This window comes from Grus americana, chromosome Z, assembly GCF_028858705.1.
Source record: "Grus americana isolate bGruAme1 chromosome Z, bGruAme1.mat, whole genome shotgun sequence".
NCBI lineage: Eukaryota > Metazoa > Chordata > Aves > Gruiformes > Gruidae > Grus > Grus americana.
This window is the reverse complement of record NC_072891.1, coordinates 37,506,181-37,532,391: the sequence shown is the minus strand read 5'-3', so window position 1 is coordinate 37,532,391 and position 26,211 is coordinate 37,506,181. Positions and strand designations below refer to the sequence as shown.

Sequence of the window (26,211 nt, the reverse complement as noted above, 5' to 3'; positions counted from 1 at the left end):
CATATGCATATACAGGTGTACAGATGCAAGACTGTAATACCAGCTTATTCTTGTAAGGGGACTACAGGATAAGTGTACATTTTGTTAGCAAATGAAAATGCTTAAGCATTTATGAACTATGCAACATGAAAATATGGAATTTAGTAAGCAGAGAGCTTGCTCATAAAATGAACTTCAGTAGGAACTTAAATACCAACATAAATATTCCAAGTTAAGTCAAAGGTTCTGACCCATCTAGCAACTGCTCTTTAATCTTCTGAAATACTCCTTCATAAAGACTCAGCAAAGGTTGGTTAGCCTGGAATTAAACCCTAAATAGGACAGTTTCTACAAAAACATATTTGTAGACAGGTCATTAAATATAATGCTGACTCATACCTGAAAAGCATGTCTTACAAAAAAATTTTAAAAATTAAAAAATTATTTATTCTAAGTTTGAAAATCACTCACCTCCACCTTCAATTAGTCATTGCAATACAGCACAGAAACTTGTAGGTACTTTATTTAAACTCCGAGTGGATTTCAAGACTTTACCTCTCGACAGCCGTCTTCCACTAAAGAGAATTTGAAAAGCCACTGTACGAATCACAGGCGAAGCATTATGCTTCAGTGACAGTGCTCATAATAAGCTTTTGCATGCAATATCCGGTGCCATTATCTGCGAGTTAAAGGTTAGAAGTAAAAAGCAATGGGGGAGAACATACCAAACGCAGAGGTCTTGTTACCTTTCTAAGGACTATTCAGACACAGTCTCCAAATCTGCAAACATGTAGGTTGTTTCATATGACTGATTTCCTGGGTGCACTGGGATCACTTACAACCAAAGCTACAAACACACAACACACACACTTTTTAGCAGGAGCACAGCTGTAGCAAGAGGATTCGGAAAGCCAGGTAGAAGTAAGGGGGGGAGAGAAAAAATACATGGAAATTAATATCCGTTGTTTACATTGGTACACCTTTTTTTCTTTGAGAGATTTCACAAAGGCAGTTTTTCTTATTGAAACTTAGAGATGTTTAAAAAGGAGATTTTTCTAATAAAACTTCAAAGAAAAAATAAACTGTTCTCACTTAAAAATGGTCCCATGCACCACTCTATGCATTAGTCTACCACAGTAAATTGCCATGAGATTATTGACACTGCCTATTACAATGAAGCAGTTTTTTAAAAAAGAGTTGTTTTACAAATGTACCATTTTCCCAAACATTATTTAGGCAAAATGATCACTGAGACATTCTGCTCTGACCTTTGCTGCCTTTTTAATTCTCCAGCCAACTGACAAATTTTAAACACTTAAATATAAAATTTTCTGAATTTGAAAGGAAAACTTGAAATGTCTTTCATCTGTTAAAAAAATCTTCCCTTCTTCATTTCCCCTTCTCTGCCATGACATAGCTCAGTCAAGCCCATGGCAAAAAGGAAGGGGTGTTTTTCAGTGCAGCAGTTGGTCAGTCATTTCTTTGGGAGGTAGCATAAGTCCGGATGAGTCTGGCTCACTTCTACTTCCTCTAAAAAAACCACTTAGAGAAATAAAAGAAAAGAAAACATGCAGGCACACAAGACTAATTTTTGGCTATTTTATTACATAGTACTGTCATTCTTATACATGAACTCTTTCCTTCATATCAGCTCTTCATAGAATCAAAAAGCATGTGCAGCCCAAAGAAAAACTGGTTTCTGCAGCCCACCTGAGCTACACAGAGAGTGGGACTATTATTATAACTATGTCAAAATCCACAAGCAGGTCTTTCCATTCAATGCAATTCATATGCCTGTTTAAGCTGCAAGTCAAAACAAAGACTGTAAATTAAACCATTACTGGCAGTTTTGTATAAATCCACTCTTCCATTATTAAATGCCTCATTGAAAGAACAGATATATATGGGGTCAGTTTAAAAAATATATCTATACAAATGAAAATTCTGGAAATGCTTAGTTAAGTCAAAAGTAACAGTATTGAACAACACTCCACAAGCCATATCTGGGACTGATGTAATGCAGTCATTATTTATGGCACCTAGCCATATAGGACTATGAACAAACTGAAGCATGGATGCAAGAATAGGCTTCATTTAATTCCTCTGATGGATATTAGTGGCTGAGATGGGACAGTCCTGCTAGATCACCCACTCCATTCCCACACCAGTCCCAAACTGGTGTGTAAGCAGCACATATAACACTGCTCTTGTCCACTCAGTAGAACAACATGCTTAAAGAACCAGGATTTCTGTTATCCAGCAGAACTCATTGTTATAATCTGATTTCCCCTGTATGTTCAGTGCAAATTATGCAATTTCTTTTTTTTCCTCTCCTTTCTTTTTTTTCTCCTATTTGTAGAAAATTTAACTGTGTGTCAAACAAAAGTAGTGATCTATTCATCCCACAATTTATTCCAAAGTACCAAGTGAGCTCCACTTATAGTTCCCAAAGGCCTTGAATTGTCTCTTTTCTTTCCATTTCTCCCCCTCTTGCTAACTTTCCTTGCACATACATGTTCAACAATTATGCTGACTGCACATTTCTCTCAAAAGGCATACAAAATACATACCCTTAAGACTGAGAAGGGTCTAAAGAGTTTAATTAAATTTAATAGGGGCATGACTCAGATGCACACAGCATTATTCACCAAGTCTTGTAAACGACACATTACATTGCTGTTAGATTGCTGCCTAAACCAGAAATGTCTTGCTTGCAGGTGGGACATGACTGCATTTTTAGGGTGCAAAGCACCTTATGGAGCACAACGGTAACATGTACACATGTACTTGAGCTGTTATGGGAAGATTTAAAATACAGGAACAGAAGCATACAGGCAATACTGTGGTTACTAAATACAGCTAATGACTTGCACATCTACTCGCCATACAACATCCCATTAGCAGACTTCATCATGTTTGATCATCTTTTTTATCACAGACAAGGCATACTTTATTGTATTTTGTAGGAAAAAAAAAATTAGAAGACACTGGAGAGGAAAAAGTATTAAAGTGTGGTCTGCAGTGAAAGCATACCTGGGCTCCTTTTTCTGTTGGGGTTTTTCAGGGTGGTGGTTTTTTGGGGGTTGTTTTTTTTCTGTTTTTGTTGTTGTTGTTGTTGTTGTTGTGGGGTTGGTTTTTTTGTTTTGATTTGCTTTTTCATGTTAAGTGACTTCAAAGTCTAAAAAAAGGTCAATTTCTAACAAAGATTTTCAAAACTCCTAATACACAACACATGCTTATCTAATAGTCACACAGAATTCCTTAATCCTTGGGACACCTAGCAGCAATAATTTCCATCCTCTGATGTTTCTTATAAAGCTCTAGCAGTATCTATGTCATGCACCCAATATGAACTTCTACACCAAGAGCAGAGTTGTATTTTAATGCACAGCTTACATTTTTAAGAGAAGCAATTTACAGAGATATGAGACTGGAACATGATACTACAATCTAATCTAGATTATTAAAAAATATACCTCTGCTTTTTGAAGAATATGAATTCATCAATCAATTCTGCCATTACTCATTAATGATAAGATAGCAGAGTATTCCGTATCTGTACCCAACTGTATGATTGCATTATCAACCCAATTATTCCTGGAAATACAAACAGGGCAATATTTTAAAGTCCCTGAAATTTGGCATACGGTTCTAAAAGAGGAATGAGATAAAATTTCAAGTCAGATAGATACCATGAATGTATAGTTTGATTCCTTCTTTTCCTTTCATCTTAAGGAGGCAAAAGCTGTTACAGAAGGCTGTTTATTGGGGTCACACAAGAGAGCAACAAATAATATTGTCAGAGATCATATTACTTGTCAGAAACTGTACAATCAGACCGGTGCTAAAGTATTCCCATTCCCTGTGTAGCTTTTGACCTGTTGTAGCTCTTGTTTCATCTGCATTCGGATCTCGCAAATCCTTCATTCACCCCACCTTTGCATAACATGTCCAGATGAAAACATGACTGTAGGATCCAGATGCAATATCGGTCTGTGAATAATCTGACTTTGTCCGGTGCAACAGAAGAGGAAGTACAGCTTCTTTCCCTGACATATGCACATATTCACATATGGCCTGTCAAAACGTGTGAAAATGCTGACATCCTAAATCTCTAGTGAGCTGCAGGCTATGAATGCTCAGAGACCTGTAACTTAAGCAAATTTAGTCTCACTTGCATAATTTTAGCAATAGACAACTCCAGTGCAAGGCCTTCCTTTTGCTAAATTTTCAACTCTTCTTCACAAAGAAGCTAAGGGGGCTTAAGGCTTTCATGACAAAAAGGTCATTAGAACTGCTTCAAATTACATTTTTCTCCATACACCTGAATGCTCAGAAATACCTCTACAATTTTGCATTAAACTTTCCTAAAAAAACATTTGATTGGAGTCAGGTGCCCACCATGCTAAAAAGCTAGCCCAAAGTCTTCTCTTCACCAAATTTATAAGCATACAGAAGCTCTGCAGAAAAGGATGGGGCAGGGGCAGAGCTGGTAGACACAAACTTGACCATGAACCAGCAATGTTCCCTTGTGGTAAAGAAGGCAAATGGTATCCTGGGCTGCTTTAAACAAAGGATTGCCAGCAGGTTAAGGGAGGTGATCCTTCCCCTGTGCTCAGCACTGGTGAAGCCACATCTGGAGTCCTATGTCCAGTTCTGGGCTCCTCAGTACAAGAGAGACATGGATGTACTGCAGAGAGTCCAACAAAGGGCCACGTAGATGGTGAGGGGACCGGATCATCTCTCTTATGAGGGAAGGCTGAGAGGGACTGTTCAGCCTGGAGAAAAGCAGGCTCAGGGGGATCTCATTAATGTATATAAGTACCTGAAGGGAGAATGCAAAGACAACAAAGCCAGGCTCTCTTCAGAGGTGCCCAGGGACAGGACCAGAGGCAATGGATGCAGACTGAAACACAGGAGGTGCCCTCTGAACATCAGGAAACACTTTTTTTTTACAGTGAGAGTGATTGAGCCCGGGCACAGGTTGCCCAGAGAAATGGTGGAGTCTTCATCCCTGAAGATATTCAGAAGCTGTCTGGACATGGTATTGGGCAACTGGCTCTGGATGACCCTGCTTTAGCAGGGGAAATTGGACTGGATGACCTCTAGAGGTCCCTGCCAACCTCAACCAGTTTATGAGTCCGTGATTCTAATTAGAAGGGGAGAAGGAGTCTTATTATTTGATACAACAGGAACTTCAATGATATGACAGATGATGATGCAAAAACAATATACCTTTCTGCGGCTTCATGCCTTCAGCTGACAATATAAGCCAGAACTCATTTTATCTACTGCAAAGCTCAAAAGACAACGCCAATCATTAAAGTAACAGAAGTTTATTTAAGCCTTCCACAATGAGGTGAAATTTCTTTGAGTTTACTCAACATTAACATTACCAGTCATAATTATGCTCATAATTTTGGTCATAATACTACCAAGATCCATAAGAAACACACTACAAAATTATTTTCATGGGTACAAACTTCAAGATGATTCTACATGAAAGAAGTAGGGGCATGATGACATTTTAGTGCTGGCTGGCTAGTTGAACTATATAAATTTACTACTTGTATTCTAATATTTTGTCCTTGTCTCATTTTTTTCTACAGTCTCATCTAAAATGCTTCTAGAATTGAGTATTTTGACCTTCTAACTGTAACATGGTCAGTTTTTCAAATGTAGAGATGGTGAGTGTATTCCTATATTCAGTATCTTTGGCCAGCTTTGTTTCCAACTTTATTCAATAGAAAAGATAGTTATAGTCTTCTCTGGACAGTGGAACAAAACTCAGTGGATTTTTACTTGGTAAGTATTTTGTTGGAGAAAAGATAAAAGTAGATGCTTAATATAATTTACTATTATGCCACTACATGCAAGTATTTTAGAAGGATGCTTTCTTCTCCATATAAACGATTTCCTAATACCCCCCGTTTCACTCCCTCCTACCTTATAACATGTGTCACGGACATAAAAAAGGGAACACTGTAGCAACCACACTATTCAAATATAAAAACAGAATAAATATATATCCTAATATAGCAAATGTGACAAAAAGTTTAGAAGAACAATGACGAACATGAAAATTCAATTTACCAATGGTCTACATTTCCCTACACCCTTTCCAGACCTAAACGTGCTCATATACAATCAGCCTATAAAACACATATGAAAATGCCTGCACTTATCCACGAAGCTCATACATTAAGTCTTAAGCAGAGCTAAAAGCTGAGTCTACCACAATAACTACTATGTCACAATGAAATTTAAAAACAAAAAGAGTTTAGGGTATCTACTATAATGTCTTCCACATTTTAAAAATTTGCTGTTGCAAATTAAAAAAAAAAAATCACTGTGAGTAGAATGATTCTAAGAAGAGAAGTTCCACTAAATCCCAATATATTAGTTAATAGACCTAAAGGAGGACAAAATTATAAAAAATGGTGATAGTCATTCCTTTTCAAAACTATGCAAAAAGAGGAAATTGAAATTCTACAGGAACACCAAACTCAGGATGCAGTAGGAACGTATGTCATCCCCAGCAAACTAGCACTTAATTCCAAACTACAGGTTGAAAATAAAGTCCATACCTATAATTATTAATAGATCATATTTATTACTAATTAAAAGATCCTATCTGGTCTAGTTCCTAAAGGTCTTATAAAATGGTAATAACAACAACACACAATATGAAGACTCAGTTTACTTCTCCTTCCGAAAAAAAAAAAAAGGCAAAGAGTTTCGTATGCTCCTTTTTATCATAATATGGTATGGCAATGTCATCCAAATCCTAAATTCATGTTCATACTTAGTGCATGAGAACAATCATTTTTCATCTTAATTTAATCTAAAATTTAAATTGATACAATGCAGCGATACAGAATTACAGTTGGTTTTAATATCTTCTTTGTGATACATGCACATACCTGTGACTGCTTAATAAAGCATAACTTTAATCCCCACTTATTCCAGTATCTCGCATTACAAATGCTAGAAAAACAACAGCAGGCTTCTCAGGCTGATTATGTTCTTGGCCCTAGGAAATGCTGTCCGTGAGGACAACTGATTTTTTTCACACTATCACTGTGTAAATTTGAGACTAGAGGCAGGAGGCAGCGCCAAAGTCTGCTATTTCAGGAGTAACACTATCTCAATAACTGTAAAATGAAATTCGTGTAACTAAGTATCCAGCGTAAAAGCCAAAGGAAACTAAACTGCCTGTCAGTCCCAGTTCCCTATCCGCTGCACTGCATCTCACTTGCTCCATACTTTTTCAAAAGTGAGCCTGAATATGCCATATTTGCATGTAAAAAAGAACTAAGGAGCTATTTTAATTCCCTACAAAGAGGGGCTGCTTGCAAGAAGGAGTGCAAGCAGGTGCACAGGGCCAGGATAAGCAGGGATGGAGCTGGGTGCCAGGGGATATCAGCTCAATCTCCGTCCTGGGAACAGAGTTGGTGGCAGGGTTAAAGGATGTGACAGATGAGGTTTCCATTGCAGGATCACAGCTATTAGGGCTCTAGTGGCCTTTATCAGAAGCAGACACCAGAGCCCATTAGAAGTTGGTCTCTACGGGACAGTCTGTGCGCTCCCGAGGCACGCCAGTGCACTACCAATGCACCCTGCAGCCTTTTGTCAACAGCTTTTCCAGAGACATGGTCATGATCCAGTCCTGACCACATGCCTGCAGGTGTAGGTTGGCATCAGACCTCATCCCCCACAGCCCTCCACCGTGCTTTTGAATCATCTCCTTCGCATGGGATCCAGAAGCGGTGCAACAACAGAAGGCAAAGTAATCAAACATAAAAGTTTCTATATGAAAATTAAGAACTTTACTCAGATCACTAGGCTAACCTGCTCATGGATGTACAGTTACCACAGAGGTTCAAGGGAACAGAAAATATATGGTCAGGAGCAGAAAATATATGGTCAGGAGCACAGAGGGAGACCAGAACTGTCCCATTCAGCAGCAGCCTGAAGTTATATGGAGAATACTGCTTCTAAGTTTATTTCAAGTGACCCTGTACTTTTTTTTTTAAATTCTTTTTTTTTAAGTGTTTGGTTTTATTTTCTTGAGAGGGATAAATTAATGCCCTAAATACAAAAAGATCATCTTTACTGCAAATGTGCTAATACTTATTTAAAACTCATCTTCAAAATTTAAGAACAAAAACAAAACGGGAATGATTTAGGAGAGCCATGTTCACACTTGCTTTTCTTTAGGGCACATACAAAGCTGAAAGTGAGCACATTTATTGTCTCCAGAGGGCTGACAAGGGCATCATCAGAGAGGCTAATTTTCCTTCCCCCCCCCCTTTTTTTTTTTGCCTTGGCTAGAATCTGAAATAAAAGCTGGGCAATGGCAAATTGATGACTAAGCAAAGCAAACTACCTGTAGAGCATGTTAGAGGATGTAAATTGCACCCAAGAGAAATGCAGTGACACAGCCAGCTCAGCACTCTGCTTTAAGAACGAAATACCCGTCTGAAAAACGCAGGCGAGGGACTCCTAAAGTTGCTCTGCATCTTGGAGAGTATTTTCCCCCCGAAGGAGGCTGAGAACTTCACCCCCCGACACTCGGCAAAGCTCAGCAGTACCGTAACTTTTGTAATAAAGACACTCCCATCCTCCCTTCCAGAGAGCTGTAAAACCAGCCTGGCGCAGACTCCCGGAGACGTCCGCTCGGCAAACACAGCTGCAGGCAGAGCCTCCCGCCAGCCCTCCGTGCTGCGGGCAGCCGCGGCAGCTACCTGCCGGCTGAGGAGGAGCCCCGCCGCCGGCCGGGGCAGCGCTCCCCCAGCCCGGGGACGGGAGCATCCCCGGCGGCCGCAGGTGCGGAGCGCGCTGCCGCGCCCCGCGGAGCTCCCGCCGCGCCCCCGAAGCAGGGCAGCCCCGGCCCGGCCCTGCCCCCCGGGGAGGCGGGCGAGCCCCCGGACCCCCTTACCTGCGCGGCGGCGAGGAGCCGCAGGGCGAGGGCGAGCAGGGAGGCGGCAGTGCCCCGGCGCTGCCCCGCCGCCGCGGCCATCCTCCTCCCGCGGCGCTCCGGCGTGGTGCACCGGGGGCGGGGGGGGCTGCCCGCTTCGCCGCTCCGCGCCTGACTCGCGGCCGCCCCTGCGCGCCTCTGCGAGCGGCGCGGGGTACGCGGCGCCTCCGGGCCCCGCAGGGCAGGGAGGTGCGCGGGGGCGCGGCCCCCCGCTGCCGGGCGGCGGGGAGGGAGGCGGGGAGCCGCCGCCACTGCCGGTCCGCCCCCGCCCGCCGCCGCCGCCTCCCCCGAGGCTCCCCCGGGGCTCGGACGGAGCGGGCACCGCGAAGGGTGCGCGGCGCGCAGGCGGGCGTGGGCCGTGTACAGACGGGCGCACGGGCGGGACGGGGCGCGCAGGGACCGGGCGCTCAAGCAAGGGCAGAGCGCGCGGGCAGGGATGGAGCGTGCAGGCAGCGATGGGGCGCGCAGGCAGAGACGGCGTGCAGGCGAGAATGCGGTGTTTGGGGAGGGATGGGGCGCGCAGGCAGGGATGGGGCACACAGGCAGGCACAGGGCATGCAGGCAGGGATGGGCCTTCCAGGGCGAGGCAGACAGGGATGGGGCACACAGGCAGGGATGGGTCCTGCAGGCTGGGATGGTTAAAGCAGGAACAGGGCATATTGGCAAGGGTGGGATGCAGTGGCAAGCACAAGGCAGGCAGAGCCAGTCATGCAGTCACAGGGTGTGCAGGTCCAGGAACAAGCCCACTCCCGCCATGGTGCACTGGTCTGCTTTCTTTGATGTGCCTGCCTGCTAAGCCTATGAGCATTTCTAGAACACATAAGCTGAAATGCTGGTGTTCTGTGACACTTGCTGCTCACGTCTGCCTGGAGGTAGAAGCTGCAGGTGCTTGGGCTGGGGAGCAAAGCCCCTTTATGTAGCTCTCTCAGCTGCCTTCAAGCTTTCACTGGAAGGTGCTGGCTGGTACCTGCAACTGCAGCATCTGCTAATAGAACAGTCAAAGCGCAAGCTGTGGCAATCAAATGAGAACATCAACCTGGCCAAATTTGTGTTGGCTGCTTGTGAAAGGTTCGTGGCAGCTCCTATCAGCCTCTTGCAAAACCACAAGAAAATGTATTGTTATTACACACGTTTCTAGAGCTCCCACCATGAGCCTACTCAAATGCTCCCATAGCGTCTGGGCACGTGTATTTACATACTTGGCTTATCCCTGGAAAATGCACACCTCATTGAAGAGCCAAATAAATCATATGGGAATCCTAAATAAAACTGTATGTTGATGAAGCAGCATGTGCAAGGACTAAAGACTGTTACATTTCTCTTCATCTTTTATATATTATGTCAGCCATTGTTGAGAAAGTCTTTGCCCTGTGCAGTGAAGGCACATTGGGTTTAAGATCTGCATGTGAAATCATAGCAGCTCTTTTACATTGAGATTTATAACCTATTTCATCTGATAACTCTACAACCTGTTATTTATACAACAAACAGAAGTGGTACGGTTAACATTTTAGAAATGCTCTTTCAAGTACAGCACAGTAGCTTAAATTGAAAAGTGCTTGCTTATTTAAGTACACCCAGGAATAATCTATGAATATGCATGACAGATGAACTTCTGGAATTTTTGTTTTCTTTCTAAAGACATGGTTGGGCAAAGATGTAAACATTCTGCAGTTCTTGTTTTTATTAGGATGTAATTATGGAGGTTAAGGCTCCTGTATGCATGGAGTAGTGTAGTCTAAAATATGTCATAAATGCTGCATGATCCAAGAAACACAATTTGACTGAACAAAGCATGACATCCAATTTGTCAGGAATGAGCTGTTTACAAGTTTCACATTGCAAACTACGCTTATCTTTTAAGAAATGAGGAGGACGTTTCCTGGCATTTACAACTATCTGAAGGGCCTGAGGGTTCAAGGTAAAACCAAGCTATATGTTAATTGTCAGGAAATGTTTTATTGACAATTGTTACTATTTGCATTATGAATTCTGTGTTTATAGCATTTATAATGTAAGATTTCTTGATTCTTACACTGACTTTCTAGCTACAGGTGATTTTACACTCTTTTGATACAGAAAGTATACCATTATTGTCTAACAGCAATGTAACAAAAAAAAAAAGTTATTTTTATTACAGTTGTGTCTAGAAGAACAGTAGAGTTATGCATTAATGATTAGGGGGAAAAAAAGAGCTTCCTGAAAGTGTCTTCCCAATTAAATGGACATGAAGAAATTTGACAATATTATTTTTAACCAGAGAAGAACTTAACAGAACTTAGAGAAGTATGCTTCTTACGCTTTTGTGAGACTCACAACAGTATTGCCAAGCACACAATATCAAATCTACACTGTCATCAGCCCAGGGATCTGAGAAGATATAGGAAGATTTAAGATCTTTTAAGATCTAAGAAAAGATCAAGGCTTCTTGTGTAGGGAGGGAATGCATGTAAGGAGATTTCCTAAGGAATGACTCCTAGTTCAGAAAAAGACAGGTTAACAACTTTGAAGTCATTTTTAGCATTAGGCAGGAGAGGACAAATACTATGCTTAGCAAGGATGTGCTTTTCTCCACATTTAGAATGCAGGCAGATTATGCTCTTAGAAAATCTAGCTTTCTCCTCCCAGCAACATTGCCTTGGTATTACACGATAGGATTATCATGTGTCTCTTTCTGTTTCTTATAGAACTTCTTTATTTCCTGCAGAAATGCATTTTTAAACAGAGACTTGCAGCCCTAAATTCAGGTAGACCCTCCAAGCAGGCATAATACAATCTACCAAGGTAGGTTGATGTTAAACGTCTGAGGCTTTAGGCATTTTTCTGCATCATTCTCAGAATTACACAGCATGTTTGGCCAAAACGCTCCTCTGCGCTATGATAGTGATGTCCCACTGCTCTCAGTATTTCTGCAGGATTAATTCCAGGTGCCCAGGTTTTCAAGTGGCTCAGAACCTACAAAGGGGGCCACATTTCCTTACTTAGGTGCTTGCATAAATACAATTTGCAACAGTGAGCAGCAGCTTGTCTTGTAAGTATACAACCCTTTCGTAAATGTAGAAAGTTGTTGTGATACTTTGGTCCTGCTTAGGTAGGTAGGGGATTTTGAGCGTGGGAGCCCTGAGGTGTCTCACAGGGTAGGTAGGCCCTTCATTCCTGTATGTCTCCTGCTGCTCAGTGTAGGCAGTGAAGAGTCCCAGCACTTTTCATAAAATACAGAAAATGTGTGTATAAGTTTTCCCTTCTGTTCCTCCACTGCCTGCCACTGATACAATGATTTTCAGCTTGTTTGACAGTTTCCATTCCATAGCTAGAGTTAGCTCAGGCACAGGGTGGGTGAAGTACCTCATATGACTAAGCATCTTCAGATTCCTTTTCTTCTGCATTTTTAACTACACATTATTCAAAATCAGTAATAAGTAGCAAACATGATTTTTCTTTATAGTTAATGCCTGACAGGACTTTGAGTTGAACCTTAGAATTTAAATGAATGATAACCAGTGGAGGAAGCATTTTATGCACAGAAGAGCAATGTTTGAAATATTAAATTTGTTAGTGAGCTAGAAGTCTCATTCTTGAAAAGTTAATTTTCCCTAGAACATGCAGTTTTGATAGTGTAGTTCCATCCCAGATGGTGAAGCTGAGGGGAATTCAACCTCGAGAAATATGCCTTACTACCAATGATAAGAACATGAAGCAGAACAGCTACAACTCCTCTCCTCTCCATTTTTCTTTTGCCATTTTCCATTTCCAAAACCAAAAGCCAACATTTTGTTGGCTATGTGCACGCATCAATCGGATCTCACTTGTTGGCATCTGAGCAGACTCTAGCTTTTTTAACTCTAGCTGCTCTGCTTCTCATTGTGATCTGTCTTTTGGAGACACTCAGCAAGCAAACACCTGATTATTCCAGAGGTGGTCTTTCAGAGTCTTCAGAATCAAGCCCCTTCAGAATCTGATTCAGAGTAACAGAATATAGAGAATGAGTAAAAAAACACACAGAAATTCAGGACTCGGCATAGAACAAGAACAAAGAATTCATGTGCAAATTAAACATTAAAACTACTTTGTATGAAAAGCAATATTATATCTGTACAGTAGTAGAAACTTATCAATGGGTTTATCTTTCTATATTCAAATCCACAGTTTATTGGAAGCAGTTCAGAGATAGAGAAGCCAGACTGAACTAACTAATTGGATGAAATGTTTAAGTGTTTAGAACACTTAATCTCTTGATTTTGGCTTGTTAAAAACTCAGAATGTGACAGCATTTGTTTTTCTTAACTTATAAAAAAATGACATCACAAACTGTTAAGAAGTTAAACAATACAGCACAGCTTCAGGATTTTTTTTTGGTGTGTCTGTGTGTGTTTTGAATACTTGCTTGTTTCATGGAAGAAAACCTGTTCTTTATATAAGAGCTCCCAGCAGAGACTGCATCTAAAACACTTAACATTCCAAAGTATAATAACACATATAAACTCTGTTGGGTGAGGCTTTCTGGGTGAGGCTTAACTAGCTATACAAGATCTAGGATTAATAACAATAAAAAGTTGTTGAAATTGTCATGGAGTGTTTAAAGACCTTCCCAAATCACTTACCATCTGCTGTTCCCCAAGGATATGCAGGAGATACTTAAAATACTAAGATACGTAACATTTGTGGAAGAGGCAGACTGATGCAGAAGTTATTTCTGATTCCCTTAGCACCTCATTTGTAGCTTAGAAGTCTCTATACTTGCGATGTAATCAGGAAACAGTCACATATAATGTACTGAATTTAGTTTCAGACTACATTTGGTTGGACTATGATTTTTCAAGGATCTACTTTTTTTTTAAAGATATTTCCTTCACCCAAATAAGGAAGACCCTGAAGCGGAAGTCAACAATACTGCCAAAATATGTGGTCATGTCTACAGTAAAAAGTGCATCAATTCCGGGCAGTTCCAGGATAGCCTCCTCTTGCAGTTCTCCATCGTCATTTAGGGAAAAGGAGGGGGAAAGTGCAACTGCCTTGACTTGTGAATGCAGTCTGTGATGTCAGAGAGTGTATAAACCCAAACTGGTGGACAGAATCCAGCAGGTCTGAAAGTTATTTGCTAGTATCCTTTTACACAGGGCGTGGTAGATCCATCCCAGGAAAAGTGCTGCAACATCTCAGGGAAGGAGGCCTCTCTGAGATTCATTTAAAATCTGTTACCTGTTAGGATGAATCCTGTTCTTCGTCCTGCACCTGCAATCCTTGGTCTCCTCTTAAGTGCTGGAGGAAGAGACAGGTGGTAGCAAAACTGTGTGATCTGCTTCTTCTTTCTCAACTCTTCTCAAGTGACCTAATCACTCAGAAAAGGGATGGGAGCAGAATACAGTCATCACCATTTGAATATGCAATGTAAGTAGCTGTGGAAAAAGAGATTCACCTTCTTCCTGACCTGTAAATGACCATTTGTGATGTCAACTGCAGCATTTTAGCACTGTGCATTTACCTACTGCTGGAAGATGGAGTGGCATGGGAAAAGCTCTGCTGATATAGGAACTGTCAGGTGGTACACATTCCAGCCTCAGAAACCATTTTCTGCTGCAGTAGAATGGCACTCTCCAACATGGCTGAAGGATTTGTTTGCATATTTTGGTGCTTCTTTTCCTTCATTAAAACATCATGCTAGCATAGAAGCAGGGCATCCTTTTTTACTTTTGTGTACTTACAGCATACCTGGAAAACTCTTTCCTGAGGTTTGGTAATTATTCCAAAACAAATAATGGCAATTCCTACATTCTGTCATGACGTTTTAGCAATACGAATTTTGGAGTTTATTAAGTATTAGTCTTATCTGACAATAAAAATAAGCAGTCTTATTTGCCTCCTAGGGAACTTTTCAGTACTATGAACTTTTGCTCATGATGCTCTCATCCTTAGTGAGATTAATTGTAATAAAAATAGGCTTTCTCCCTATACATTAGATTGTCATCCTCAGACTTCTTCTGCAGTACCAAATGTGCCAACGGCTTCTATTAACCTGCTCCTTTGGTCCTATTTAGAGCAAAATCCAGTCTTTTGTGACATGCAATCTAACAGATACATTACAGCAGGCACTGAAAATGCAAGAAGTAAACAGCCAAGCCCTTTGAATTCCAAAGGCTTGATTAAAAAAAAAAAAATCCATAAGCAATTTCATACAATTGTTTCATTTGCACTGTTCACATGCTGGTAAATTGCCATCTGATTATCTTTCCAAAGCATTATGATACTGAAATTTTACTACAGTATCTATTGTTTTATTTGAATCCAAACCTGGTCTCTAGCTCCTGCATCACTTCAGACACTTAACTCTCCAGGCCAAAAATATTTCTGAGCTAATATGATTCAGTGTTTGGTACAGAGCACCAAACATGTCATGGTCAATAAGTTGACTGTCAACAACTTCAGGTTGAAACCACATACCACTTTTACTGTGTCAACCTGAAACAATTCTGTATTTATCTGCTCTAAGACTTTATTTTCACAGATTAAATGGCAAAATGCACCATTTTGATCACCTATGCTGACATACTGTAGAAGACAGGCCATAGGACTTCCTGAACTGATGCAAACTACAGTCTTATCAATTTTATCCTCTGACAAACTTAAGTAGATTTGATTCACTGAGTCTTTCCTTAATCATTAATTTGGCCCTTCTCAGAGACTACTCTAGTTTAGCATCCTGCATGAGTTATGTATGGATTTAGGAAAACAATTGGCAATACTTGCATCTGTACTAAATACTTTGGTAATATCAGCTATTCACCACTAGTTAGTTTTCATTATTTACACATCCAATGGTTGCATAAAACCTTTTCGCTACTGTATCACTGGCTCTGTGTTGGGTCTGCGTGGCAAGGTTTTGGTAGTGGGGAGCCACAGGGGTGGCTTCTGTGAGAAGCTGCTAGAAGCTTCCCCTATGTCCAACAGGGCCAATGCCAGATGGCTCCAAGACAGACCCACCACTGGCCAAGGCAGAACTCATCAGCAACAGTGGTAGCACCTCTGGGATAACACAGTTAAGAAGGGGGAAGAAAAAAAAAAAAAAGGAGTAGCAGCTTTTTGCAACCAGAGAGAAGAGTGAGAAGATGGGAGAGGAACAACTCTGCAGACACCCAGGTCAGTGAAGAAGGAGGGGGAGGAGGTGCTCCAGGCGCCGAAGCAGAGATTCCCCTGCAGCCCATGGAGAAGACCATGGTGAGGCAGGCTGTCCCCCTGTAGCCCATGGAGGGCCATGGTGGAGCAGATATCCACCTGCAGCCCATGGAGGACCCCACGCTGGAGCAGGTGGATGCACCCGAAGGAGGCTGTCACCCCGTGGGAAGCCTGTGGTGGAGCCAGCTCCTGGCAGGACCTGTGGCCTCATGGGGGACCCACGCTGGAGCAGTCTGTTCCTGAAGAACTGCACCCTGTGGAACAGACCCACACTGGAGCAGTTTGTGAAGAACTGTAGCCCGTGGGAAGGACTCACGTTGGAGAAGTTCGTGGAGGACTGTCTTCTGTGGGAGGGACCCCATGCTGGAGCAGGGGAAGAGTGCGAGGAGTCCTCCCATGAGGAGGAAGAAGCAGCAGAAACAACAGATGAACTGACCAGAACCCCCATTCCCCGTCCCCCTGTGCCACTGGTGGGGAGGAGGGAGAGAAATCGAGAGTAAAGTTGACCATAGGAAGAAGGGAGGGGTGGGGGGAGATGTTTTAAGATTTGGTTTTATTTCTCATTACTCTCTTTCACTTGGTAATAAATTAGATGATTTTTTTTCTGAGTCTGTTTTGCCTGTGACGGTAATGAGTGAGTGGTCTCTCCCTGTCCTTATCTTGGCCCTGTCCTTATCTCCTTATCATGAGCCTTTCATCTTATTTTATCTCCCCTGTCCAGTTGAGGAGGGGGAGTGATAGAGCAGCTTTGTTGGGCACCTGGCCTCCAGTAAGGGTCAAACCACCACAGGCTCATAGTATCAACTATAACCTACAAATCTTTTCCAGAGTGTCTGTTTTCTAGGTGGAGTCTTCTATCCCATAATATGAGTTGTGTTTCTTTGGAGTTAAAAGTAGGAGCACATTTGACTGAACAAAATATACACAGTCCATTTCTACCTACCCCACTTAGCAAAAAGTCTGAATCATTCTCTATTACTCAGAATGATCACAGTCTATTATTATATAAATCAAATCAATGTTTTGGGATTATCTGCATGTTTTTATTGAATGACCAAGTTCCTTCCTGAAATGTTGACTTTTGGTAGATAGAGTAGCAGCCGTTTTGGAAGGGTTGTTTCTCTCTTCATTGTATATTCCTTCCTTCTATACAGAAGATGGATCAATTTTTCCACAAAAGCAGAGCTATTTACCTTATTCCTTGTCAGCTCTTCATAGCCATAATCTGGCCTCTTTTCCTTACAGCACAGGAAGATTTTTTTTTCAAGTGGATAGCTTAATCTTTTTCCTCTTGCATCCTCCAAAAATCCCAGAAGTTATTTGTAAGCTCTAAGGTATTCCTTGCACCATTGTCTTTTGACAAATTTATTGAAAACCAACATGGTTTAGTGACATAAACCATCTAGTTTCAATGTTTTTTTTTTAATTTTATTCCAACTTGCTCTGTCCCAATACTGAATTCACTTTCATATATAAGTCTGAGGTATCGGGGAGCAGGCCACCCACAATTCACCAAGTCAGAGGGCCACATAAGCAATCCTCTATTTTGAAAATTGGGCCCATGAGAACTACGCGTGACCCCAAATATTCTTTCCTGCTAGAACAATTTGACCAATTTTTGCGGAGTTACATTTGATCAGCACTTGGGTGAAAGCAGAATCAGGCCCAAAATCTCTGATGAGCCTCGTCTGTCTGTGTGGAAGGCAGGCAACTGTTCTATGGAAAAACTGCCAGCATAGAATATCTTCTTTTAATCTAACATATACAGTGTATGCATAGTAAAAACATTTACATTCACCAGTGGCATGCACAGATAACCAAACGGCTTTCCTCCTTCCTAGTAATGATGAGAGAACAGCCCATGTGCTCATAAGGACAAAGTAACCTGAAAAGTGTAGGCAGTCTTTAACTATCCTCTCCTTTGTCACCAGGAAACATGTCACATCTCAGTGTTAAAGTGCAATGGTAAAATAAAATATAAATCCTGTTATTGCTTTATGTTCTGTATAAAACAGAAGTGGTAGCCAACAATAATGCACATTGTATCCTGACAGTTTGAAGCAGAACATTATGAAATTCAGCAGGTGTACATTGGACTTCATGGAATAATGTGTGAAAAAACTGATCACTCCTTTTTTTAGAGTAACAGCAATAACTCCAGACTAGTGATCCAGCAATGGTACAGTGAAGAACAGGCTCTGTACCAGGCATTTGGTCAGCAGCTTAACCATAAAGCAAATCTACCTCCCTTTTACTGACTGATACTCATTTATCCGATATTTTGTTTCAGGAACAAGTAATTGAAGTGTGAAGTATTCTAAAACATCAGAGTTTAGAAGCTCAATTTTCTTTGCTTTTAGGACAGCTGGGGTTTTTTTGGATTGCATTCTCCTTCCCTATACCAACTATAGCCAGGGTCCTTCCCTCCAAGGAAGAATCAGCAAATACCAGTCAGATGGCATTTGAGCAGACTGTTACTGCAGTTACATCAACTTCTGTCCAACATTGAGATAAATGGGGACAGGAAAGCCAGCAACTGGTAGAACTGAATAGAAATGTGTTTCAGATGGAAAACAAATAAGAAATAAAACAAATGTTAACAGGTTAATCCTATGGCTCTTGAAGTCTATTGATAAACTGTGGATCAGATGCAGTATTCTAAACACCATTTCAAAAATCAGAGAAGTTCAGTCCTACTGGTAGGGAAGGACTCAGAGCCTGACAAGAAAGCTAGAAATACTCTCTTGTCTAAGATGTAAAAAGTCATGCCTAACTGTGATGACTCCCAGCTTGTGTTCATTTTTTTGTGTATATCTACTGGGGAACTCCTGGAGAGAGTCCAGTGGAGGGCTACAAGGCTGATAGGGGCCTGGAGCATCTCTCGTATGAGGAAAGGCTGAGAGAGCTGGGTCTGTTTGGCCTGGAGAAGAGAAGACTCAGAGGGGATCTCATCAGTGCTTATAAATATCTAAAGGGTGGGTGTCTAGAGGATGGGGCCAGACTCTTCTCAGTGGTGCCCAGTGACAGGACAAGGGGCAACGGGACAAACTGGAACACAGGAAGTTCCACCTGAATATGAGAAAAAACTTCTTTACTTTGAGGGTGACCAAGCAGTGGAACAGGCTGCCCAGAGAGGTTGTGGAGTCTCCTTCTCTGGAGATATTCAAAACCCGCTTGGACACCATCCTGTGCAACCTGCTCTAGGTCATCCTTCTCTAGCAGGGGGGCTGGACTAGATGATCTCCAGAGGTCCCTTCCAGCCCCTACCACTCTGTGAGTCTGTGATTCTGTGATATCCATGTAAATCTCTTATCATGTTTCATTCCATTTACCACAGGTTAAAACTCATTATAAAACCCCAGATAATGTTTTTGTTTAAAGATTTTCATTCAACTTGTTGATACTCAGGGAGCAAGTCTACAGCTCCGTATCACCAAGAATTTTGCTCTTCACCTCTCATGAAGTTTTCAAAGTGCAACTCTTACAAGATGAAAAAATGTACTTTTTGAAAATTGAACAATGAACGTGTTACAGCCACAAGATGTCACTGAGGCTAAAAAATCACTAGGAGGCAAAGTGGGCTAGATATATTGCAAGGAAAATAACTGTAGTTCTAAACCATGGTGTGCAGAAAGTATCAGGGACAGGTCTGCGTGTGCCAGTCTCCAGCTACCTGATGAGGACTAGGCAGAAACATGCACTGCCTTGGCACACAGTTGACTAAATTCTAGCATGCATGGCCACAGTTTGTCCAACACTGCCAAACAGCCTCAGCCAAGCAGGCCATTGATTTCACCTAGTGTGGCAGCTCCTGCATGAATAGTTAAAAACAAGGAGCAGGAAAGATGAGCTCAGCAGTAGCTTTTCCTGGGGCTCTGCAGATTCCAGTAACTCTGAAGACTAAGTCTTGCCCAGGAGAAAGTATACACTGGACCAGGCTTCCTCCTCCTCTGCTACTGGAGTCCTGTCAGTCAGGATAAGATCTCACAGTATGAAGGAAGGTGAGAACTCACCTTCCAGTCCTACTTATGCCTTTTTTTGAAATAGAGTAGAAGATATCCATGCACAGCATCCAAACATTTGGCACTGATTTCAACACTCTGCAGCCTGTTCCGTAACTCACCAGGGACTCCCAAAGGGATTGATAGCTACTCTCCAGGCTGCAGAGCCTGCTTCTCTCATGAGCACTACAGAACTAGACTGCTAGCTGTGTGTATAAATGCTTCACAAACATTTTTCCTTTCTTGACCAGGGGAAAAACAAAAAAAAAAAAAAAAAGAGAGAGAAAGATATTTCTAGAATATATGTTCCTTTTAAGACTTATACTTTACAAACTATACTCTGCCCTAACAGTCATTTCCAGGCACACTTCAATTACATACTATTTTGAATTTTGCCTTTTGCCTTAGAATTTCACAAGATCTCTTTGATGTTATGCAAATAGGAGCATCACCAGTTACTCCAAAATTGCTCCGGAGGTGATTTTTGTTCATCTATGTGTAACAAAGAGGAGAGGAAAAGTGAAGGGCAGAACATAAGGAATACACAATCCAATATAGCTTTTGGCTACTACATTTTTAATAAAGATGAAGATCTACTAGTAGTCAAATCTGATTACTGATTTATCATCTTGTATTCATGTTTAACTAAATTTTAGGTCTTTTAATAAAACCCTTCAAGCTTTGGGAAACATAGTGCATCAAAAGTCTATGAGAAGTTAAACACTTGGGTTTGTTTTCTTTTTTTCTTAAAAAAAAAAAAGAAGAAGAAGAAGAAAGAACCTCCAGTGTTTAGGTAAATATATCCTGGTTACCTTGGCGCAAATCACAGCTGACTACAGACTAAAATCATGCTTCCAAGAACTCCCAGATTGTAGTGATTTGCATTCAGTCTTAGTGGACCTGAACATAGGTGCTAGTGTCTGTTATATTCTTTATCAAAATATAAACCCAAATCACCCAGTTTAGGGAAGGTGTGGCTTTAGATCTGCATTTTGCAGGTTCTACCCTTTTTTCCAGCTTGCAGTTAAAAAATGAGAGAAAGAATAACTAACTATAAAAAGTCTTCACACATCACTAATAAAATAAAATTGCTGCCAATTTTCAGAGCTCTATTTTAAGCCATTTTGAGCCTAAAAGGATTTACATTACAAAAGCTGTCTCTGCCACTGTTTAAGAGTCTCAGTAAAAATGCCAAGCAATCAGTACACTATGAAGCAGTAGAGTGCTCCTCTTTCATTCCCTTCCAGGCCCAGGTGAAAACACGTGGTGGGGCACCATGGCACCACCTATTCTCGATCTGCAGATTGTGATATAGCACATTCCACAAACACAGATGTCTGAACACTGTTTAAAATAGCTGTTCATGAGAGCATAGGTCTGATTTATGCCAACTACTTTGCCTACTGAAAAAAGTATGAAGAACAATACTGTAAAGAACACTCAAATGAAGAAACATTCCTGCTTTCACTGAAGTAAATACTCAAAGATCTGACCCTGCAGAAAATCGGATTCCAAAATGGAAATCCCTGATTTTGTTACATAAAATCTTTGCTTAATGATCTGTTTGTATGTTTTGAATACTGCTTCACAGAAGAATTAAAAACTGCCTTAAAACCTGTTCACAATTTCAAATAAAAATAAATTGATTTGATTAGACTTTAAAGAAATCCAATAATTACAATTTTTCACCTGCCTTTGAGGTAGTAGCTACACAGCTATCTACTCCTTTATCATGGCTGTCTGGAGGACAGAAGCACAGATAGAGTTAGGCTGCATCATAGTGCCATTGCCAGTTTTAAAGGAGAGTTTTAAGCAGTTCTTCAGTAGAAATTAGAGAAGTGTCATCATCCTTGCATTCTACATGACTTCCGTTCTTTCAAGTAAAAACAGAAAGTGTTATCAAACATTAAAAAGCTCTTACAAGCTATAAAGCTGATTTCTACATAAGAGTTTTTTTGTTGGTTTGGTTTGGTTTGGTCTATACAGCAGTAAACTGCTTTCTAATTTGAGCCATAAAGTAAAGCATGGATACTGCTAGTATTCAGTTTTACCTAAGAAATACCTTCTGCTGGAGAAAGAACGTAGCCTTTTGCCTCTTGATTAAGATCATTTGTTCATAGTGCTAGTGTCCTTAATGTAGACATTTGCCCATTTGGAACAACATTTGCACCAGGAATCCATGTCATCAGAGCATTAAGGTTAACATGAATAACCAAAGGTGTGTGAACATTTCAACCTTAATCACAATTATAAATTAACTCTTTTGTCTTTAGAAACCACCTGTGGACTTCCTTCCACATCAGGCTTCCTTTATGAAGCAAGAGTGAACATGGACCTTACTTAGGGAAAATAGCAAAAAAAAAAAAAAGAAAATAAATCACACTACACACGTTCAATAACTACACACCACACACCCCCCAATGCAAACTCTTGGATGACAAGTGCAGATGTTATATACTAAATTTAGGGCACTTTCAGACAGTGGACCAATAGGACAATGAATGATTTGGTCTTTTTTGCTTTCCCCTGCCCTTAGTGATATCACTTCCAACCCACAGTGCTGCCATCTAACTCCTGCTATCTAACAAGAATTGCCAAAGACTATCATTGAGAATTGCATTTGGAAAGCGAGCTCTTTCTAGAGCTGGAATTGGCCAGTGCTGTGCAGTTTCCTATTCACAAATATGCCATATAGAAAACTGCAACTTCATGTACAAAGATATATACAAAACCCATGGACAATTTATTGACACACGCAATGGATCTCCAAAGTTACCCTGTAAACCTCTGTACATCAGCACAAGATATAAATCTTTGTATGTGAATACATTGGTAGGTAATGAAACTGGACACTAAACCTTATTTGCAAAGTTCTGTTGGCTTTGCACACTAAAATTGTTTCATAGAAAATTTATCCCAGAGAACAAAAGCTAACATATGCTTAAAACAAGCATTTCACACTTCACTACAATGGAACTATCATCCACCTTAAGTGTATTCCATATTTTATTGGTGGGGAGATGAGAGCCGAGTATGCTTGTAGGGTTAATATAAATAGATAGTGAGTCTTTGTGACTCTACCTGTTTGTGCAGCATTCCACACTTTCCTAAGAAAGGCTACGAATATTGCAAAAGGTGCATAACTTCTTCCTGAACTGATCCCTTCAGGGCTAAATCAAAATTAGCATTCAGAATGAGTGAATCAAGAAAGACATGTTTAATTATATTGCCAAGCAATATTAACTTCAAAATATATTAAAAGCCAACAGCCCATCAGTCTAAATGAAAACAATCTGAAAGCCTCAGTTGTCTGTTTCTCTTTGGGCTTTATCAGTTATGGCTAACTTATTTGCCAGAAATTGTATTTTCTACATGTAAGGGAACAAAGAGAGTTTTACATGTTTGGGCTGTATAGGGTATTACATATTCACCAATATTCATTTGATATCCCCAGGACTTTGAATTTCTTAAGAATATTTTTCCAATAGTAAAAATATGGGAAGAAAGGGAAAAAATGCACTCAATCCTGTTTATTCCTGAAGTGTTTTCCAGATAAAACTCAAATGCAGAACACAAGATTTCAAACTATCACAGCAATAGTCAGTTTTAGTTAATTGTCATTCAGAGCTAGGCCTGTGGGGGAAGAAAAAATACCATAGATATAATAGTTTTTGGGGGGTTTTTTTTGTCATTTAGTGTTCAACAGTTTAACTGCAGAAAAGTGTAGAAATATTTCACCACTCATATAGGAAGCTAAACTATTCTAATACACTACACTGACTTCAGACTCTACTTCCGAAACATCAGAAGACCATTTTTGCATCTCTCCAGCATGGAATACATTAGCAATTCAAGGCTGCACAGTAGGTTGTTTTTTAAACAGTTTGGGACAGTTTTAAGATAATAGTGTCTACTATTAAAAAAAAAATAAAATTAATAACAACCATCTCTCTCTCATAGTCTTAAAAGAGACTAAGTAAGAATAGAGGCCAAGATGTGCTGTTTTCAGGATGCTGGTGCGTGCAGATCAGGTTTGGTTCAAAAACTGTATGGTTATAGGCACTGCTTCTACCCATTCCTCTGTGGATGTGGTATCTTCCAGTGCTGTTGAAGTGGCATCTGCCACTATTCAGTATTATTGGTTTGCTTTTGGCTGTTCGTATAATGATGAGGGAAATAACTTGACCTAATAAATTCATAATCTTCTTTCAAAAATAAGCAGAAAAAGAGCAGGTAGTAAGATAAGCATTTGTTGATAGTGATTTGGCAATAATCAGATGCTATAAAAAAAGAAAAAAAAGGTGAAAAGTGCATTCATATGGACCAAAACCAAAATATTGTTTTAGGCACTGTTCTTCCATTAGTAATTTTCAACATGCTTTGCAAACCAAAGTATAAAGATCTCTGTTTCACAGATTGCAAAAGAAAGGCACAGAGATATGGTGACTTCCTTATAAGGTGGAAATTGTCACAAATAATAGGCTTAGGGAAGATAAACATGAGCCAGTGTAAAATGGAGCACTGCTACCTGTAAGATGAGATCCTGTCTGTTGCAAAGCTTTCATTCTAGTAACACTACAACAGTTTCACTTCTGTAGGGCTTGGATTTTATTTTCTAAAGTTTGGATCAATGGTTTTAGAATATAGTAAACTAGTTAAAATTTTTATTTTGCTTTGTTTTCAGCAAGTCAGATTTAATTATTAAAAAAACCCAACAACAACAAAAAAACCCCAAACACTTTTAAGCCACATTATAAGTATGTTTCAGCTGTTATGTATTCTTCCAAAGTACAAGTAAATTTTCTCAGATTTCCACATGTGTAGTCAAGTGGGACTGGAACTGCTTTCATCTAAGGCACACCTAAGATTTCAATACATGTGTGTGATACAGAAAGTCAGAACCTAGTCAAAATGAAAACCTATGATACATAATGATCATTCAGATATTAATTATACCTCCCCTTTATAGTATCATTGGTAGTAAGTAGTCCATAGGTGTCAGAATGAAGAATTAACTTCATTGCCTAAATAGGTACCTGCTACACTCAAACCGAAGCCTGCTATGTGTTATGTGCAAGTTTACGGCCATTTTACGAGCTTTATGACAAGAAAGATGTTCTTGTTAGAAGAGGCTCTGTATGGGATTTTCTATTACATAGATGGCATTTACCCTACTTTAGATGGGATTATAAATTCATGTATATTAAACTACTTGAATGGAGAAAAGCAGGTTTTTGTTGTTTGTTTTTTTCTAGTAAACAGTGAACATTTTCACATCTAGCTTTTGGGCCAAAGAATGTACCTTTTGTGGGCAGTTAGTAGTGTTTCCTTAATGCCTTGAAAAAGACTCACCATAGATTCAAACATACATATATCATTTTACAGTTTCCTATGAGAATTTTTGAATCACCACCTACTTTTTCTGGATTTTAAAGTCCCAAAGTAGTACCCTTTCCCCACAGTCTATCTTATGAGCGAGTGTTGTATTATAGATAAAAATTTCAGGCAGAATGGAGTAGGGCCAAGGCTTTGATTGTGCTGAAAACGTTCTTACCAATTAAAATAATTTGTTCCAGGCTAAATGAGTTTTCAGTTTTGATGGGATGAAAACTACAGCAAAACTAGAACAAACCACTTAGTTCATTTATAGTAGTTACAGCAGAAGTGACACAGAGGACAACCCATCTAGTTCAGGGCTCAGATACACTTGTGGTGAACCCTGCAGTACTGGTTTTTGTATTGTATCTGCTGTAGGATTAAGCAAGGTCTAAAGTCCCTCAAGTTTAAAGAACAAAATCTCATGGAAAAGACTACTTCTTTCTCTTCTTCATTAAACATTCATATTTTGACCTCCCAACCACAACAATCATATTTGTTGGAAGCAATGAAGAGTGGCTTGCTTGTAAGTTAAATTTAGGAGGGGACAAGGAAGATAATAAACTACATGTAGCAGAGACCTTTACAGATATTGATAATTTGGGATATCAAAATACTTGTTTGATATAAAAGAAGTTATATGTCATTCAGCCTAAGAAGTCTTCCTGTGTATTCAACCTCAGCTTTAAGCTTGAATTGTGTTGC

General features: G+C 40.3%; 1 protein-coding gene across 5 annotated transcripts in view; it reads right to left on the bottom strand.

Annotated features, from left to right (window-relative positions):
* ADAMTSL1 (ADAMTS like 1) overlaps positions 1 to 9,153 on the bottom strand; it is a 463,393-nt gene extending 454,240 nt beyond the window's left edge. For all 5 annotated transcript variants that reach the window (XR_008574683.1, XR_008574684.1, XM_054810181.1 and 2 more), the window contains exon 1: positions 8,921 to 9,153. Coding sequence is in view for 3 of the 5 variants with exons in the window: in XM_054810181.1 (XP_054666156.1) it covers positions 8,921 to 9,001 (81 nt within the window). In the remaining 2 variants the exon portion in view is untranslated. The remainder of the gene's footprint in view (positions 1 to 8,920) is intronic.
* Between the last annotated feature and the right edge of the window lie 17,058 nt (positions 9,154 to 26,211).